Here is a 16964-nt window from a genome sequence, read left to right as displayed (position 1 = left end):
ATTGAGGAATCAACAGCCGCCATCTTGTCGCGGACCCGACCGGGGCTTCGAGCGCGATCTACTCGGCCCCGCCGGTCCCGGGCCCCACAACCGCCCGCGCACCCCGCTCCGCCCGGCCGGCCCGTTCCGCCCGGCCCTCGGCGCCCGCTCCAGCGGCCCCGCTCGCCTCTCGGCTCGGCCTCCCGGAGCCGCGGCGGCGGCGGCGGCGGCGGCGGCGGCAGCGGCGGCGGCGGCGGCGGAACGGGGGGTGGGGGGGCCGCGGCGGCGGCGGCGGCGGCTCCGCTTGGCGCATTGTTTTTCCTCACGGCGGCGGCGGGCCGCGGGCGGGGAGCGGACCCCGGAGCCCCCTCCTCGTCGGGCCGCGAGCGAATTAATTAAGTGGGGCGCGGGGGGGGCGCGAAGGCGGCGGCGGCACCATGTTCCCGGGGACTGCCTGAGCCGCCCGGCCCGGGCGCCGTCGCTGCCAGCCGGGCCCGGGGGGGCGGCCGGGCCGCCGAGGCGCCCCCGCCGCGGAGTGTCGCGCTCGGGAGGCGGGCAGGGGATGAGGGGGCCGCGGCCGGCGGCGGCGGCGGCCGGGGGCGGGCGGTGAGCGCTGCGGGGCGCTGTTGCTGTGGCTGAGATTTGGCCGCCGCCTCCCCCACCCGGCCCTGCGCCCTCCCTCCCTCCGCGCTCGCGGCTCGCGCTCGCTCCTCTCCCCTCGCAGCCGGCCGCGGCCGGCGCCGACCCCCGCCCCGGAGCCCACGGCGGCCCCGCCGCCCTCGCTCGGGGCTGTTTTCGGGAGCAGGTGAAAATGGCCGAGAACTTGCTGGACGGACCGCCCAACCCCAAACGAGCCAAACTCAGCTCGCCCGGATTCTCGGCGAATGACAGCACAGGTGAGGAGGGGGCCGCGCACTCGAGGGGCCCTTGGGAGGGACTGTCACCCCCTTTGCCCCACCCGACTTCGGGGTCTCGGCGGGAGGCGACTCCGGAGTGGGCGTGCGAGGCCCGAGGGCCGCCCCGGCCCAGCGCCGGCCCGCGCGGCCCTGCCCCTCGGCCCGAGGTGGAAGTTGGTGGGAAGCCTGTCACCCGGCCCGAGCGGGCGGCACTTGCCCGCGGGCGCTGGGGCTCCCCGCGGTCGGTGAGTCCCCTCCGCCAGCGGGACTTCGAGGGAGAAGAGTAAAGCCGAGGGTGTTTACTTTGTTTGCCAGTGCCCCACGCGCTCGTCCGCGGCCGTGTGTCCCCACACGCGGGACTCCTGGAGGAGTGACAGAGGAGGGTGCGTTGCAGGGTTGGGGAGAGGAGAGATCGCAGGCGGAAGGTGACTTGCTGGGTTTTTCTGAATTGGTAACGCTGCGATCAGAACACAGCGGCTTGCGAGTTAGGACTGAAAAGTTGGAATGTGTTCCTTCGGAGAAACAATGTAGAATAGTCGTTCCATTTTTCAAACCCCCAACTTGGTTGGCAAGATACCCTAACAGTTGCTGTGGCGTGTTGACTTTTCCATGTATAATTTCAGAAGAAAGTTCTGTAGCAGCTTCGTTTGAGCAGCAGTCTCCATTTGAGCTTGTATTGCTTTTACGATGTAGCTGTGCAAAGAATCATGTTAAGGAATGTAGAAATGAACGTTTTTCAAAGAATTTTAGCAGAGCACTGCATCAGTTACTATTTTTTTTTCCTTATGAAGCAGCTTCGGTGAAAACTTTTTAAGGTAATTGTATCAGTTGCCTGAGAAGAGTATTTTGGTTTTCTGTTCATTTAATAAGTCGGAGCTCTCCTGTTCTGGCTCATTGTAATATTATGGACTAGTTGTATTTCCTCTTTTAGAGCTTTCTAATGTAGTAAAAACTCGGGTGTCTCTGTGAACGAGTTTATTCTTCAGTGCAGCTTGCATTTCTCCAGTGCTCTCTTGCTGTAGCAGCATCTGTAAATCAGTTTATAATGAATGAGTCCAAATTGAATTATATTTGTTGCTGCAGTGTCTTCAGATTTGCAGTAGACATAGCTGTGCAACTAGTGGAAATATTTCTCTGACTGATCCTTTGTGGATACAAAAAATCTGTTTCTACTGTGGAAACAACAGGAGTTTTGTGGATTCGGTTTTAATACAATCTCTGGAGTCTAGTTATGAAAAGTGGCATGAAATATTAGTTAATGTAGAAATGAGAGAAAAGATTTTATTAGAAATCAGTCATAAGTAGGTTCTTGTCTAGTGAAATTTTTGTTAAACATTGGAGAGGAGAAAATGAGTCTCATAGTAAATAAAAGTTACCAATAATACTCTTCATTTTTAAATTGATAAAGAGTTGTGTTTGACTTTAATTTTGTAAAGGTCTTTCAAGTGAGGAATCACTTATCTGAAGTGAGAAATGTGGAGACAGCCATGATTTAAATGCCCCGTTAACTGTAAAGTAGATCCCTTTCTTTCATTTAATCCTGTCATGTTTGAGTGAGAAGTCTTTAATCATAAAATGCAGATATTACTAAGAACCATTATCGGTGCAGCTTTCTTCTGAAACCCGGTAACTTTTGAATGGCTATGAAGCTTTGTTTGGTTGATTGAGGTTACTGTAGGTTTTGTTTTACAAAGGTGGACAAATTAGTAACATGACACCTAACAAAAGAGGTGGTTCCTATTGTCTCCATCCAGCTGTCTCCAAGGTGGACCCCAAAGAATGGCTTTTTGGGATAGTTCTATTATTGGACAGCCAGATACTGACTTAATATGCTGTTAAGGGCTACAAAGTTTAACAGAAAGGATTTTCCACTCTTAACCACTTTTTCTTGCCTACCGTCTTTAGACCCTCATAAGGAAAAAACAGGGGCCCCGTTTACTTTTCCAGTTGTTGAATAAAAAAGTTAGTTTCTAATGGGTTCCGGTTTGAATTATGCCGATAATAAAATTCACAGTCATACATAAGTTGGTTGGATGTTCATCCTCAACACACTAGAGCGAAAGGCTCTGTCAGTGTGGGGGCCCAGGAAGGATCATTGGGAAGCACATTAAACTTGAGCCAACTTTGTCTAGACATTGAGGAATGAGATGGACAGAGATGGATGTTACACTAATAAATGACCGAAGTGTTTTCACTAAAGGCGTTCAGAGGATTGAAGGACTTATTTGAGGGGTGGAAAACTGGGGAGATACATGGGAATAGCATTCTTGAGACACTCCACCTTGTTTCCCTGAGGGGATGTGTCCTTGAGGGTTCCAGGAGAAAACTGGGCCAGGTGGAGCAAGGTATAATACCTTTGAGGGAGGGGCTCAGCCTAGGAAGAGGTGAGGGGTTGGAAGAGGAGGGTGGGGGGAGAAGGGAAGAAGTGAGGGGCTAGGACCGTTGCCTCACATACCAGTCTGTGGGGGCTGGCCCGGGGAGCATTGGTGTCTGTCTGAAGTATTTGGGGTGGGGGTGGCAGGGGTCAGAGAGAACAGTGCCCCTGACCTTGGGGGGCTTCCCAGCCCAGGTACTGCCCACAGGGAGCTTGCCTGAAACACTCTTGTGATGCCAGGCAGCAGCTCAGTGTGGGTCAGTGCCATGACCACCGCGGCCCAGGGGGAGCTGCTGGAGGCTGAGGAGGGCTGTGAGGGCTTCTCAGGAGAGCGTGCCCTGAAAGGGGATAGCCAGAGGGAGGAGAAGAGACAGCACTCTTCACCCCAGTAAAACACGAGCTCCGGAGTGGCCACAGGACTTGATGGCCTCAGATGTTGTTGAAGTCACATTTTCTTGCCTTACCTTGGAGGTGTAAGCACGTTCTCACACGTGTAGTCTTCCTTTCCTTGACACCCTGTGTAAGAAGTGGGGACTTTGTGTTACTAGTGTGTAGCTTGTGTGTTTTGGGAACTTCGTTATTTAATATGTCCAAATTCACCAGTGGACGTGGTGATTAGAAAGTGCAGGAGGGATGAATATCCAGGCTGTCAGTAGACGCTTTCTGTGGGTCAGCTTTATTAGGCCAAATTTACATATAACAAATAGACTGGTTATGAAAAAAAAGGTTTTTAATGTGCATTCTGAAAATTGAAAATAGGTTTATTTCAGCCTGTGCTGTAAATGTGTCCCTAGAAAGTTGTGATCACATGTGAATCCTTTTAAAGGCAGCAGAGAAGCTTATTTGAAGAAAGCGTATGGTGAATACAGTCACCAACCAAAATACTGTAGACCAGATCGATGCTCTGTCAGCCCGGGCAGTGCTATACAAATTGGAGTGCACCTCATTTTGAGGCTTGCAACACCCTATGAGGTGGGAAGAGAAGGGACTTTCGTTGCCATTTTGTAGCTGAGGAAGCAGAATGGAGAGAGGTGTTCTGCCCACAGTAACAAACAGAGGGTCAAAATCAACCATTCTAGACATTTGTTTGTAAATCCACGTTTGCAAACCTTGAATTTGGTTGAATAGCTGACCCAGGAGACTGTAGTACTTGTCAGGTTTCAGTAGTGTGACTGGCAAGTGAAGTGCATCCCGCGCTGAAAGTTTGTAACCGTCCGCTGGTGGGGTGTTCTCCTGCCGCAGGGGCAGCTCGGGGGTCCCTCGTTCCCTCTGGTGTGACAGCCGAGTATTCATGGGTAGCGCTTAGGCTCCTGGTCCTGTATGGTATTGGATAACTGAGAAGTGGTCAGCTTACTTTATCTCATCACTGACTTCTCATTAAATAGGAAATAGTTTTCTTAGAGACTTCTAAAGCTGTGGTTTCACAGATTTTGCCTTGCTTTTTACTTAGTATAGAGATGGGGGACTTCTGAATAACTGAGAGGTGTGATGGCAGGTAAGTATGAATCAGCCTTAGTGAGAGATAAAAAAGGTTGAGAATCACTAATTGTTTAACATTTCATTTTGATTTTGTAATTCTTAAACATAATTGAAAATGACTTCTAAAGGGACTGAGGTCTAATCCTACAGTTGAAATTAATGCTTAGACAAATTGTCATCCTGTGTTTTTACAGGTTGTGCCATTGTGTGACAAACTGTGCAATTCCACAGGTTGCCAGGCTGTACCTAGAGTGTGTCTTGGCATGGGCTCTACTTTCCACCTGAGTGGTCTCGGCCTGGGCTCCACCTTCCACCTGAGTGGTCTTGGTGTGGGCTCCATGGCTTCATGCCGTACCTGGGGTCTGAGTCGTAGTGTTAAGTGCTAACTTTGTATTTTTACTTAATGTATTTGAAAATGAAATAAACATGTTTTTGTCCAGGTACCCCTACCCTTGTTAAGAGGAAATGTGCCTTATTGTGAATTTTTAGAGATGAGGAGAGGTTGCTTTTAAGCCAGATTAGGTCTCGAGGTCACATTAGTCAGGGCACCATCTCTTTTTTTTTTTTTTTTTTTTACTCAGTCCAGCACAGCACTTCTCTGAGTATCTCCTAAGAAACTAGAGGACCTGCTAAGAGGTGTTTCTTTAAAAATAAAGGTTTCTTGGCCAAATGAGGTTGGGAACAGCCTAGGAATCTTATTGCAGGCTTTCTTGGAGCCATGCTGTGCTGGTGAGCACTGAATCCCCCTGGAGGGCTGCAAGTTAAACCCGTTGCCAAACTCGCTGACCCTAGGACCCTCTTTCTGTGTAAAGAGGCCTGGCCCATTTTTTTTCTGTAAAGGGCTGTTGAGTACATTCTTTTTGACTCTGCTGCCGTCTGGTTTCTGGTACGGAAGCAGCCATAGGCAATATATAAATGTATGGGTGTGGCAGCGAGCCAGTCAAACTTAGTCCCTGGTTTGCCGACCCCTGAGGTCCCGTGGGTGCAGCAGGCTGCCAGAGTTGCCCTGTTTGGGCCGCCTCCGCAGGCTTAAAGGGTGTGAGCAGTGGAAGGGCCACAGACAGGTGACAGGCACCTGCCAGGTGCTGGGCAGGACAGAGACCCTGAAGGAGGGAATTTGCAGCAGCGGCCCACTTGGCGAGCACAGCAGAGTTGGCTAACACTTCAAAGCTTAGGAGCCTCTTTCTCTGTCTTTCTTATTCCTCTTTAACAGTTTTACATACTTCTTAATTTAAAACCAGTTAAGGTTAACCGTGTGTGTCTCTAGCTGGGGGAAAAACCCAATTAACTTAATTAAGATGCTTTTTTTGTTCTTTTGCATGGCCCTCCCTCTCAGTTTGCCATCTTCTGCCCTGGGAGTCCTAACCTTACCGTGACTGTAGCAAGTGAGCAGCTCAGTGAGAGTGTTTTCACTGCCGTGTTCCCAGTGCTGGAGCCCACAGGAAGTACTCAAAGGAATGGGTGAATGTGTAGTATTTATCCTTCCAGGTTCTCATTTAGTTTCTTCTAAGCTGGTTGCCATAAACTTAGGGTCTGTTCTTTGTTTCCCTTTTCCCGAGTTCCGTTGAGATGCAGACAAACCACACACACAGGTACTTGCTCACCTGAGGACCAGCCTGGCTGGCCTTAGCATTGCGCGGCTGGAGCATGTTTGGGGCCTGCGCAAGGTGTCCGGGAGCTGTTGGTGATGGTCGCACAGGCTGGGGATTCACCAGGGTTGGTGTGGGGATTGAAAGCATGGGTTTGCAGCCAAAGTTGCCCCCTTGCTAGCATTGTGACCCTGGTCGAGGTATATCATTTCCGAGCCTCAGTTTCCCCATCTCTCAAGTAGCGATAAGAACGATTCCTGCCTGAATGGGTGGTTATGAAGACAGAGTAAGATAATGTGTGAAAAGTGCTTAGCCCATGCCTGGTTTGGAGAAAGTGTTCAGTGACTGGTAGCTGGCACCGTAGTTACCCAGGAGAGTGGGGTTGCTTGTGATTGGGCTGAGGTGGGAGTGCTAGTCTATTTGTCTGTTGTTCCGCAAACCACTGTTGGTAGCCATGGCATGCTCATCCATGGAGGCCCGTGTGCAGAAAGATCTGTTGTATTGTAGCCCACTCTGCAGTTATGTAGCCAGGAATTCTGCATTCAATAACATTGATTTTTTTGCCTCCATTTGCAGTTGCATTTTTATTATTGGAATGTGGTGACCACAAAATTTTAAATGTGTTCCGAAAGTTCATACTAATTTTGAAGACTAGTTTGTGGACTGTTTAAGCAGCAAACGAATATGTAATTACATTTCTTTACTGTGTATCTTGTAATTCACTTTTAGGTACTGATTAGGTAATAGCAGCATTTAATGCATTCTGATGCCTTTGAGTAGCTTAGAACTATATTGACAATTTAAGACTTAGACAAAACTTGAAAAAAAGTATAAAAAAATGCAGCAAAGTGTCAAAATGCAGGTCAGAAACGGCAATCCAAGAATCCTCCTGTTTACTGAAAATTCCTGTGTCCAGAAGACCCTGGCTGGGTGCCTGAGTTGAGGGGAGCACCTGAGGCAGCTGCTGGGGCGGTCCTGTAGAGGGGCTTGCACCCATCTAGAGCAGTGCAGTGGGCCCTCCGTGCTTGGGGGCTCTGTGCCTCGTTGGCCACTCCCGCTGCCCCAAAAAGGCTCACAAGGAGCAAACAGGTTGAGAGAGCCTGCTTGTTTTCCGTGCCTTGGGCATGACCTGGGCAGGCTTGTCCCCTCAGGTGGCATTGCAGGCCCGCAGCCCTCTGCCCTCTTCTGGTTGTCCTGACAGCCCCTTCAGTCCTCAGAGTCCTGACCGTTCCCCTCTGATTTTTCACAGCTGTGCATGCTGTTCTTTTCAGCCCACTTGGAGCATCCCTCCTTGAAACACCGCCCCATGCCTTATGGGGCTGATGGGCCCGGGTCTGGCATGCCTGGCCACAGCTCCTGAACTGACTGGGGAAGGGGTGCCCCACTTTGCCAATTCATTCTTAAGCTTAGCTTTTGGGAAAATCCTCACATTTCAGCACATTACTGATGAAGAAATGGAAGCTTTTGTACCAGTAACATGTCTGGGGTTTTTGCCTGCTTGACTTCATATGAGGGAGGGGCTGCAGTTCCCTGACACAAATGCTAGGATAGGGCCCAGCGCAGGCTCCTGTAGGAGCAAGTCAGGCAGGTGCTGTTGGAGCTTTGTCTTGAAGAGCCATCATCACTAGAGGTTTGGGGGCAGGCGTCTTAGACACAGGGAAGGGTGCATGCAAAGGACTGGAGGGGAGCAGGAGCAGCTTTTTTTTTTTTTCTTTAATTCTTAGACAATATAGAGAATGACAGTTGCTGTCTTTGAAAAACTTCCTTTAGGGTGTTTTCTGGTTCTAAATTTGAGAAGCAAAACTGTTTCTGAGCTCCATGTCAAAAAAGTTGAATTCCTTTCTTTTTAAACCTTATCCTTAAGAAGGACTTGGATATCATCCCATGTGACATTTTCCCCCGTGTTTCAGTTTCATTAATCAAAAGAATGTTTAGTTGAACAGCCGCTAAGAATAGTAAAGCCTAGTGGTGAAAAAAAATTCACTTGATTAAATCTGACTTTCCCATTTCTAGGTATCCCGTCTGCTACTGGAAATCTCTTTAATCTGCCAGTCTTTGTAATACACCTGGGTAATACTGTAAACAGTAGGTGTTTCTTACAGTTGCACCTAAATCAACTTTTTGAATTTAAATAATGTTATAAGCAGAGGAAACAGTTTAATGGAGTTATGCAATGCTGTTTTAAAGCAAATTCTTTTTAAATGCAAAGCTTCCTCTTGTTCCCTGATAAAATGGTTTGGAGTTTTCTTATCAAACTGTACCACCTACACACGTTTTAACTTGGTGGTTAGAATAACCAATGAAAGAGGAAGGAAAATAAGCTACTTTTTTTTGTGATGACCTGCAAGAAGACGTGTCCAGTATTTCAATAGAGCGGGTTTTGGTATTTGATTACAAACTGAATGATAGCATTCAGGAGCCACAGAAGTCTATGAAGTAATTAGGGTTTGCTTTGACAATTTTGGACTACAAGAGCTTGACCCAATTCCTTTGGATTAAAATATTTTGAGTATTTGTCACCTGATTAAAAGTAGAATCTCCTAACCATGACTCAGAGTTGAGGGAAATGTCAGAGCTTTTTATATTAGGAGGCTGGGCAGCAAGGTTCTAAGGAAGGAGCCCTGGCCTCAGCTCAGAGAGTGGATGCTGAATCCAGCTCCCAGCTCGTCAATCCTGTGACTCAGACCATGGATCTCTTATTTGAGTTTTATTTTGGGGGGTGGGGTGGGTGGGTAAAGGTGAGTGGGGGTGGGTGAGTGTCTCATCTCTAAAGGGGAAATGGCTTTTTTCCCCTACAATTTTCCATTTCTCCTCATTTTGATTAGCTTTTGTTTCTTGGGCTCCTCTGGTGCCTGGCATTTAGCAGGTTGAGATAGCCATTGGTGTTCAGTTGCATGGGAGATAGTAGACTGTTAGTCCTGTGGAAATGAGTCTCAGTCACCTACCTCCTGGCTGGCGAGGGTCGGGACAATGTTGTTGAAGGGTCTGATCCAGCGCCAGACCTATGGAAGCTTCTCCCTCAGTGAAGGGCAAGCCCTGCCCTGCCTGTCGCCCTTCCGAGCACTGGGACTAGTGCCTCTAGGCACTAGTGTGTTCAAAGAATGAATTAAGAGCTGAGGTTCAGGAGTCCTACAAAATGGGTCATAGTTTGACTCACTTTACTCATTCTGTGTTTGAAATTAATCTGTTTTTTCCTTTATTGGAAAATTGAACACTAATTAAATGGAACTTTTTCTAGTTACTGTTTCAGAACAAGGGCTTGATTTAGTAAGGACTTAGAGAAGAAGGAAAAATGAGTACAGAGAAATTATAATAATATTTCTTTTTTTAGAACATAGAGTCAAGGAAGAAAGTGGCTTTGGGATCACCATCCATTTTTTAATCTGTCAGATTGGTTGAACTAAAGAACAGTGGGACTCTGCTTTCCACTTAGGTTCAGCTTCCGCTGATCTGGAAAGGAATGGGCGAGCTTGCTTGCTGAGGATGTAAATGTTGTGAGAATTTTCTATTCCTACAGATTCTAAACTAGGCTAGGAAATTATTTCATTGGAGGGCACTATTATTTCATTCTCCTACAGATTTTTAAACCTGGTGACTGTTTTTATTGTCGTGTTGGACAGAATTTTCCCCCTAGTTTGTGGATTATCTTTAAATCTTATTTACATAATTTAGTAAATAAACTTTATTGAAAATAGAGAAACACAAAATATTGCTGGGTTTTCTGCATCATTTTGAACATTTATCCACCGTTGAAATTGGTGGTGAGCTGTTTGTAATCGTTTTTGGTTGAAGCACACAGCCTGCCAAGTGTTGAACTTCTCTTGGAAAGTCTCTCTGGGAATCGTTTGAATTATCATGAAATTTTGCTGTTTAGCCATCACTGATGACTTTCTCAGTCTCTGAAAGTTTAAAGGAGAACTGATTCCTTTCTGGCAGTGAGAGAGTGGGATTTGGGCACTTGGTTTGAAATGCCAGTGTTCTCCAGATGATCTCTGTCCGGCCGTTCCTGGGCCGTCCTGCCTCAGTGACCCTGCTCTACGCTGCACTCCACACTGATGGAGCACCCGTGGATAGCAGTTCCGGGGGTGTGACTAGTGGGACTAAAGAACTAAACTTTTAATTTTATTAACTTTAATGAATGTAAATATAAATGTTAGTGTCTCCTGAATTGGGCAGTACATTTACTTACCCAATTTGTCTAGAGTTTTCTTTAAAAGAGAAATGACCTAAAGACAAAGTTGTTTTAAAAGGACCATCTTTTTCAAAAAGATTTCATGTCTTTAGGTGACTCCATTCTGAATTATTCACTCATTTAGAAAGTATCTGTTACATTATGGCGTGGACCCTGGGGATCTCGTGGGAATACGACAGGCCCAGTCTCTTGCCTTCGTGAGAGGTGGTGGGGAAGACAGATCTGGAACAGGTAACCACAGTCAGGTGTGGCTGAGTACCTTGGAGGGGAGGGGCCAGCACGTGATTGGAGCACAGGACAGGGACCAGAGCTGTTCCGCAGCTCCTTGGGGAAGTGATGTCAGCACAGAGACCTGAAGGATGAACTGAAGATGGTAGGTGGTGGGTACTTTTCTAGGCTTAGAGAACAGCATGAATATCGGGTATAACAGTTTTTGCAAAAATCAGTTTTGTTTTATGTTCAGAGGCCTACAGAATTTCGGTGGTGGGTGGTCCTGCTTCTGAGAGGGTGGAAGTTGGTGCTGTGGTCCTGCCTTGGGAAGTCAATGGGCCCGGGCTTCTCTCTAACCTCCAGCTCGTTGTTCTTGCATACGTGCACCGATGTGTGGTGGCAGAAGTCGTCCTGTCCTCGTGGAACTCGGGGCTTAGTGGCCTGGGCACTCAGGTCTTAACAGTCCCACTAATTCCCACTAACGCCTGTATAATTTCAAACTGAGCGACAGCCTGGGTGGTCAAGGAAGATTCCTCTGAGGAAGGACTTGAGCTGAAGGGAGGGGCTGGGTGGGGGTCAGGGTCACCTGCAGGGAGGCAGCTGAAGCGTCCTCAGCATGGTAGCTAATGGTGTGGCAAGCCTTGAGTGTCAGTCGAGGGGGTCCAGCCACCCTGTAGAGCGTAAAAAACAATACACATTTTAAAAACCCATGATTTCCAGAGTAATTGGGAGATGCTATTGTAATTTGCTTTCCAGAAGTCTAGTTCAGCTTTTCCCAAGGTGTATAGTTAACAGCTACATTCTCCTCTCCCCCAGCCCCATTTTGGGAGGAAAAGGGCCCTGTGAAAAACAGCTTTTAAAAATCTGATTAGTGTTCTTATTTAAAATGTTAAGAAAATTTTGTGTGAACAATAGGATTTTATTTTTTAAAGATTTTTGTTTATTCAACTGAATAGGTAACATGGTTAAATACTTAATACTAGTGTAATGTGGTAACATTCAAAATTCAAGGAGCACTTAAGAATATTTGTGCTCCATCTTGCCTGTTTTTCTGAGTTTACCCAGTTGTCCCGACAGGCTGCTAGTTTTAGCAGTTTCTAGTGTATCCTTCTACAGATATTCTATGTATATATAAACAAGTATATTTTCTTTTTTACTCTTTTTATACAAAGTAGCATGTTAGACATGCTCTTTCACTATAAGTGCATTTTGGACTGATAAATAGAGCTGTCAGAAATATTAATATTTGAAGAAAAACTTCATTCTAAAAACCTTTTTATCCCCCAAACATTCCTCCCTCACTTCTGTCTTCTCTCCCACCCCTTTCCCTAGTAATGTCTAATTTACCTTTTTTTTTGGCTGGGGGCGGGGGGGGTGCCTTTTTTTTTTTTTTAATGCAGTCTTGTTGTGATGTAGTCACACACAATACCAGCCATCCAAAGTATACCATTGGTGGCTCACAGTATCATTACATAGTTGTGCATACATCCCCGTGATCAGTTTTACAACGTTTTCAATACTCCAGAAAAGAAATAAGAATAAAAAATCAAACCTAAATCCTCCCATACCCCTTATCTTCTCCCACTGTTGATCCCTAGTTTTGGTGTAGTACGTTTGTTACCATTGATGAAAGAATATTCAAATATTATTGTTATGTTAACTCGAGTCAGTAGTTTGCATTAGGTACATTTTCCTCCATATACCGCTCTATTATTAACTCCTTATAATAGTGTCGTTCGTTTGTTGTAGTTTATGAAAGAACTTTTTTATATTTGTACAGTTAATCACATTCATAGTCCACTGCAAGATTCACCGTGTTATACATTCCCATGTTTTCACCTCCAGCTTTCCTTCTGGTGATATCCATGACTCTACCCTTTTCTGTCACATTCACACACCCTTCAGCACTGTTGATTATTCTTACAATAACATGCTACCATCACTTCTGTCCATTTCCAAACTTTTAAGTTCAACCTAGTTAAACATTCTGCACTAATCTGCTTATTGTCTCTGTGAATTTGCTATTTCTAATCATCTCTTGTAAGTGAGTATCATACAATATTTGTCCTTGTGTTCCTTGCTTTTTCCACTGAACATGATGTAAAAACCTTTTTAATGGCAAAATGTTTTGGTGCTGTTCTTAGATAAATGACACAAAATGATGTTAGTGTTTTCACTATAGGTAGGAAGGAATGGAGTTTTTAGAAAATTAATTTCACGTCATCTCAGAATATCAGTGTTCGTGATATTCAGTATTAGTGTTGCCAAATGCATGTAGTGCAACCAGTTCACCCCAGAGTTCTGTTTATAGTTTTCTAATTTCTGGAAAAGATTCTTAAAACCTGTGGTGTTTATTACCTACCCGTTATTAGTTGCTATACATACATCTGTAGCTTAATAACCTACTATCCCAAGCGGATAAAGTAAGAATCAGTCTCTTATCTTTTTTGATAGGACTTATCAGAATATTCACGGTAACTCCAGACCTTTTCATTAATTTAGTTAATTTATCTAGATGTTACAAAACACTGAAAATGACCTAAAAGTTCTTCAGAAAAGAAAGGGTTAAAGTATGACCCGTCCAAGGAGGCATATCCTCTGCAGTGGCAGATCTGGGTAAGGGAGAGCAGTGGGTCCTTAGGAGGAAGGATAAGTTTGAGAGTCATTAAATAAAAAAGATAGGTTGCAGAGCAAGACTTTTAATTAGCTTCTTTTTTTAGGCCTAAAAAGATTTATGCTAATGTGTGCATAAGAAATTTCTCTATATTGTTTATCGTCGTGGTGAGGGACTGGGGATGGTTTGTGGGGCTCTCTGCTTTTCACTTCATACTCTCCTAAGTGTGTCTTTTTAAACCGCGAACATGTATTATTTTTATAATGGAAGGCTAGTTCAAAACAAATAAATCTAATCCATCTTTAATATTTGTGGTTAGGAGAATCTGTTAAATGGTGAGGGGCGAAGTTTTGGTTATTTCCTGTTGTGTAAAACCTTCTAGCAAGAATTATTTGGAAAAAGTGCAAATTAATGTATAGGTCCTACACTCAGATGTGAAAATGCGATTTTGTGTGAGTGTGATGGCCAGTCACCTCTTCCTTTGTCACAGCTCCACAGTTAACAGAATCTTTTTATTAGAGAATTCTTCAGTGTTGGAATCTACAAGACCTGACAGCAAACTGTTTCTTTGAGTATTTTGAAATGTCAGATTTTTCCATGTGAGCCACATTTATCTTTTTACTTACTATGTTTGGTACAAAATTTATATGTATTTATCACATTCTCTTTAAAAAGGATATTGCTTTTGAAAAGTCCTTTTCTAAAGTCATTTTGAGCTCATTTGAACATTAAAAATATTTTAAACTACTATTGAATCCATTTCATATTTCATCCTCACACTCCTCCAACTGGAAACTGGAGCAGCTGGCACCCTTCCAGGTGTGAGCACCTGGTGCTGAAGCAAACCACCTTGGTCTGGACACCCTAGGACTCACTTAAAAAAAAAAATCAATTTCTTTAATTACTTTAATAGGTAGTTCACTCACATGGTTCAAAAATCAGAAAAGGACAAAAAACTGTAGAGATGCCTCCCTCCTTCCATCCACACTGTCGCCAAGGTAACTACGTGAATGGTTTCTTGTGCTTTCTTCCAGACTTTCTTTATATTCTAGCAGATACTGATGGAGAGTCTTGCTGTCCCTTCCTGTCCCCCCCCCCTTTTTTTTGCTTTTTGCAATTTTATTAAGGTATATTCACATACCACACTAACCATCCAAAGTATACCATCAGTGGCTCACAGTAGCATCACATAGTTGTGCATACGTCCCCATGATCAGGTTTAGAACATTTTCATTACTCCAGAAAAGAAATAAGAGTAAAAAATCAAACCTTAATCCTCCCATACCCGTTATCCTCTCCCATTGTTGATCCATAGTATTGGTGTAGTATATTTGTTACTGTTGATGAAAGAATGTTAAAATATTACTCTTGACTCTAGTCAGTAGTTTGGAATAAGTACATTTCCCCCCATATACCCCTTTATTATTAACTCCTTGTAATAGTGTTGTTCGTTTGTTCTAGTTTATGAAAGAACTTTTTTATATTTGTACAGTTAATCACATTCATAGTCCACCGCAAGATTCACTGTGTTATACATTCCCATGTTTTCACCTCCAGCTTTCCTTCTGGTGGCATCCATAACTCTACTCCTTTCCACCACATTCACACACCCTTCAGCACTGCAAACTTTTAAGTTCACTCTAGTCAAACATTCTGCACATATTAAGCAACTGCTCCCCATTCTTTAGCCTCATTCTAGTTCCTGGTAACCTATATTCTATAGTTTATGTCTATGAGTTTACATATTATAATTATTTCATATGAGTGAGATTATACAATATTTGTCCTTTTGTGTCTGACTTATTTCACTTAACATAGTGTCCTCAAGGTTCATCCATGTTGTCACATGCTTCAGGACTTCATTCCTTCTCACTGCTGAATAATATTCCATCATACATATATACTGCATTTTGTTTATCCGTTCATCTGTTGATGGACACTTGAGTTGTCTTTTTTTCCCTTCTTAGCCAAGGTAGCATTCTGTACACATTTTTCATGCGTTTACCAGGCATATGGAGAGGTTCCTTATGATCTTTTTTAGAGTTGCTTAGTGTTCTTTTACATGAGATGATCCATGTTTGATTGAATCTGCTCCCCAGTGATGGACAGTAGGTTGTTTTCACTCTTGTCTGTTCACAAACAATGCTTTAATGAGTAGCTTTGTACAAGTTTGTGTACGAGTGTATCCACAGAACGAATTCCTAGAAATGGAGTTAATGGTTAAAAAGCATACATGTTTGTGATTTTGATAGAATTATCAAATTGTCCTCCAGGAGCTTGTAGGTTGGTCGATTTAAAAGCAGCCCACTTACAGCCAGCATAGACATCATTCGATGTTTTATGTATATTGTTTATTAATATTGTATGGTTAATGAACACTCAGGTTGTTCTTCAGCCTGTGAGTCTCTGTCATTTTGTGCCTCTCAGTTGCCCCTGATTTATCTAGTTTTATGGTGTGCTTTTTGGACTTTATGCGTTTGTCTCCTGTTTTTGGTTTTCCTCTAACTAGCCCGCTCATTTCTGTACATTGACGTGCAGTAGAGGGACCCTGGCACCCCTAGTCTCCTTTCCTGTCCAGGATGCAGTCCTTTGCCTTTCTCCTAACGTGGTGCTGCTGCTTGCTAGTTACGGCTCCAAGCACCCAGGGCAAAGGACCCGGGCTCTGGTGCCTGCTGGCTTGTGCTTGGGACATGGCTAGACATCTGGGGCTGGCACGATACCTCCTCTCTCTCCACCCCACCTCCCACCCCAAAGCTTATTGGTTTACAAGGTGGATGAGCAGCTGCTGACCGCACCTCACCAGGGTCAGGATGCTGCTCTCAGCTGTGGTGGTGGAAAGAGGAACTCCTTTCTGCTACCCCTGCTCCAGATAATCCAATTAGAGTATAGGGGTCTCTGGGTCACTTGTGCTCAGGCTGCCGTGACAGCTGCCTTCTGTTTCACCCTTGGGCCCCTGAAGGCTTTTCTTCCCCTGTCACTGCTGAGGGAGGCAGCACACGATCACGTTTAGGACACTTAAAATTGTCTTGGCTCTTCCCTGTCACTTCTACATGCACCAGGTGAAAACAGGGGGCTGTCTGCATTTCCAGGACTCAGAAGATTTAGGTCCAGTATGACAAAGAGCTTTAACTTTAAATGAAGACTGTCCTGGGCTCTGTAAGTGGGAGGTAAATAGCAAACATTCAGGAAAGCAAGATTTCTCTTTTTCTTTCTTTCTCCTTCTTTCTCTCTCTCTCTTTCTTTCTTTCTTTCTTATATGAAAAGAAATTTTATTACTATTTTTCTTTATAACATTAGTAAATACACCAGATTACATTTGCTCATATGACAAATGAGGCAAAAATATAACATTTCTCTTGATTCTTAAGGAGAACCTGAAAATCATCTATCTTTTGGGGAATTTGGGTGCCTGTGACATCTGTGATACAGTCAGTGATACAGTGACACAGTGATACAGCAGTGCTTGGTAGTGAAGAACATTTAAGCAAGATTTCTTGATACCTGATGTAGAGTAGCCACGAAGTGCGTTTGGGGACGAAAAAGTAAAGTGCTAAAATTTTAGTAGTAAATTATGCTAAATAGATTTTCTTTTTTTCTAGGTAGACTTATTCTTCAACAATTGTGTAAGATG

At 44.8% G+C, this 16964-nt stretch overlaps 1 protein-coding gene across 1 annotated transcript in view; it reads left to right on the top strand.

Moving 5' to 3' along the window:
* Positions 1-258: 258 nt before the first annotated feature.
* The window catches only part of LOC119517074 (CREB binding protein), a 179598-nt gene continuing 162892 nt past the window's right edge, over positions 259-16964 (top strand). The window contains 1 exon segment of the mRNA XM_037813571.1: positions 259-875. Within this exon segment, the coding sequence (XP_037669499.1) occupies positions 791-875 (85 nt within the window). The 5' untranslated portion in view covers positions 259-790.

Source organism: Choloepus didactylus, chromosome 21 (genome assembly GCF_015220235.1).
Source record: "Choloepus didactylus isolate mChoDid1 chromosome 21, mChoDid1.pri, whole genome shotgun sequence".
NCBI classification, from domain to species: Eukaryota; Metazoa; Chordata; class Mammalia; order Pilosa; family Megalonychidae; genus Choloepus; species Choloepus didactylus.
Note: the sequence above shows the minus strand (reverse complement) of the source record. Positions and strands in the feature narration are given on the sequence as shown.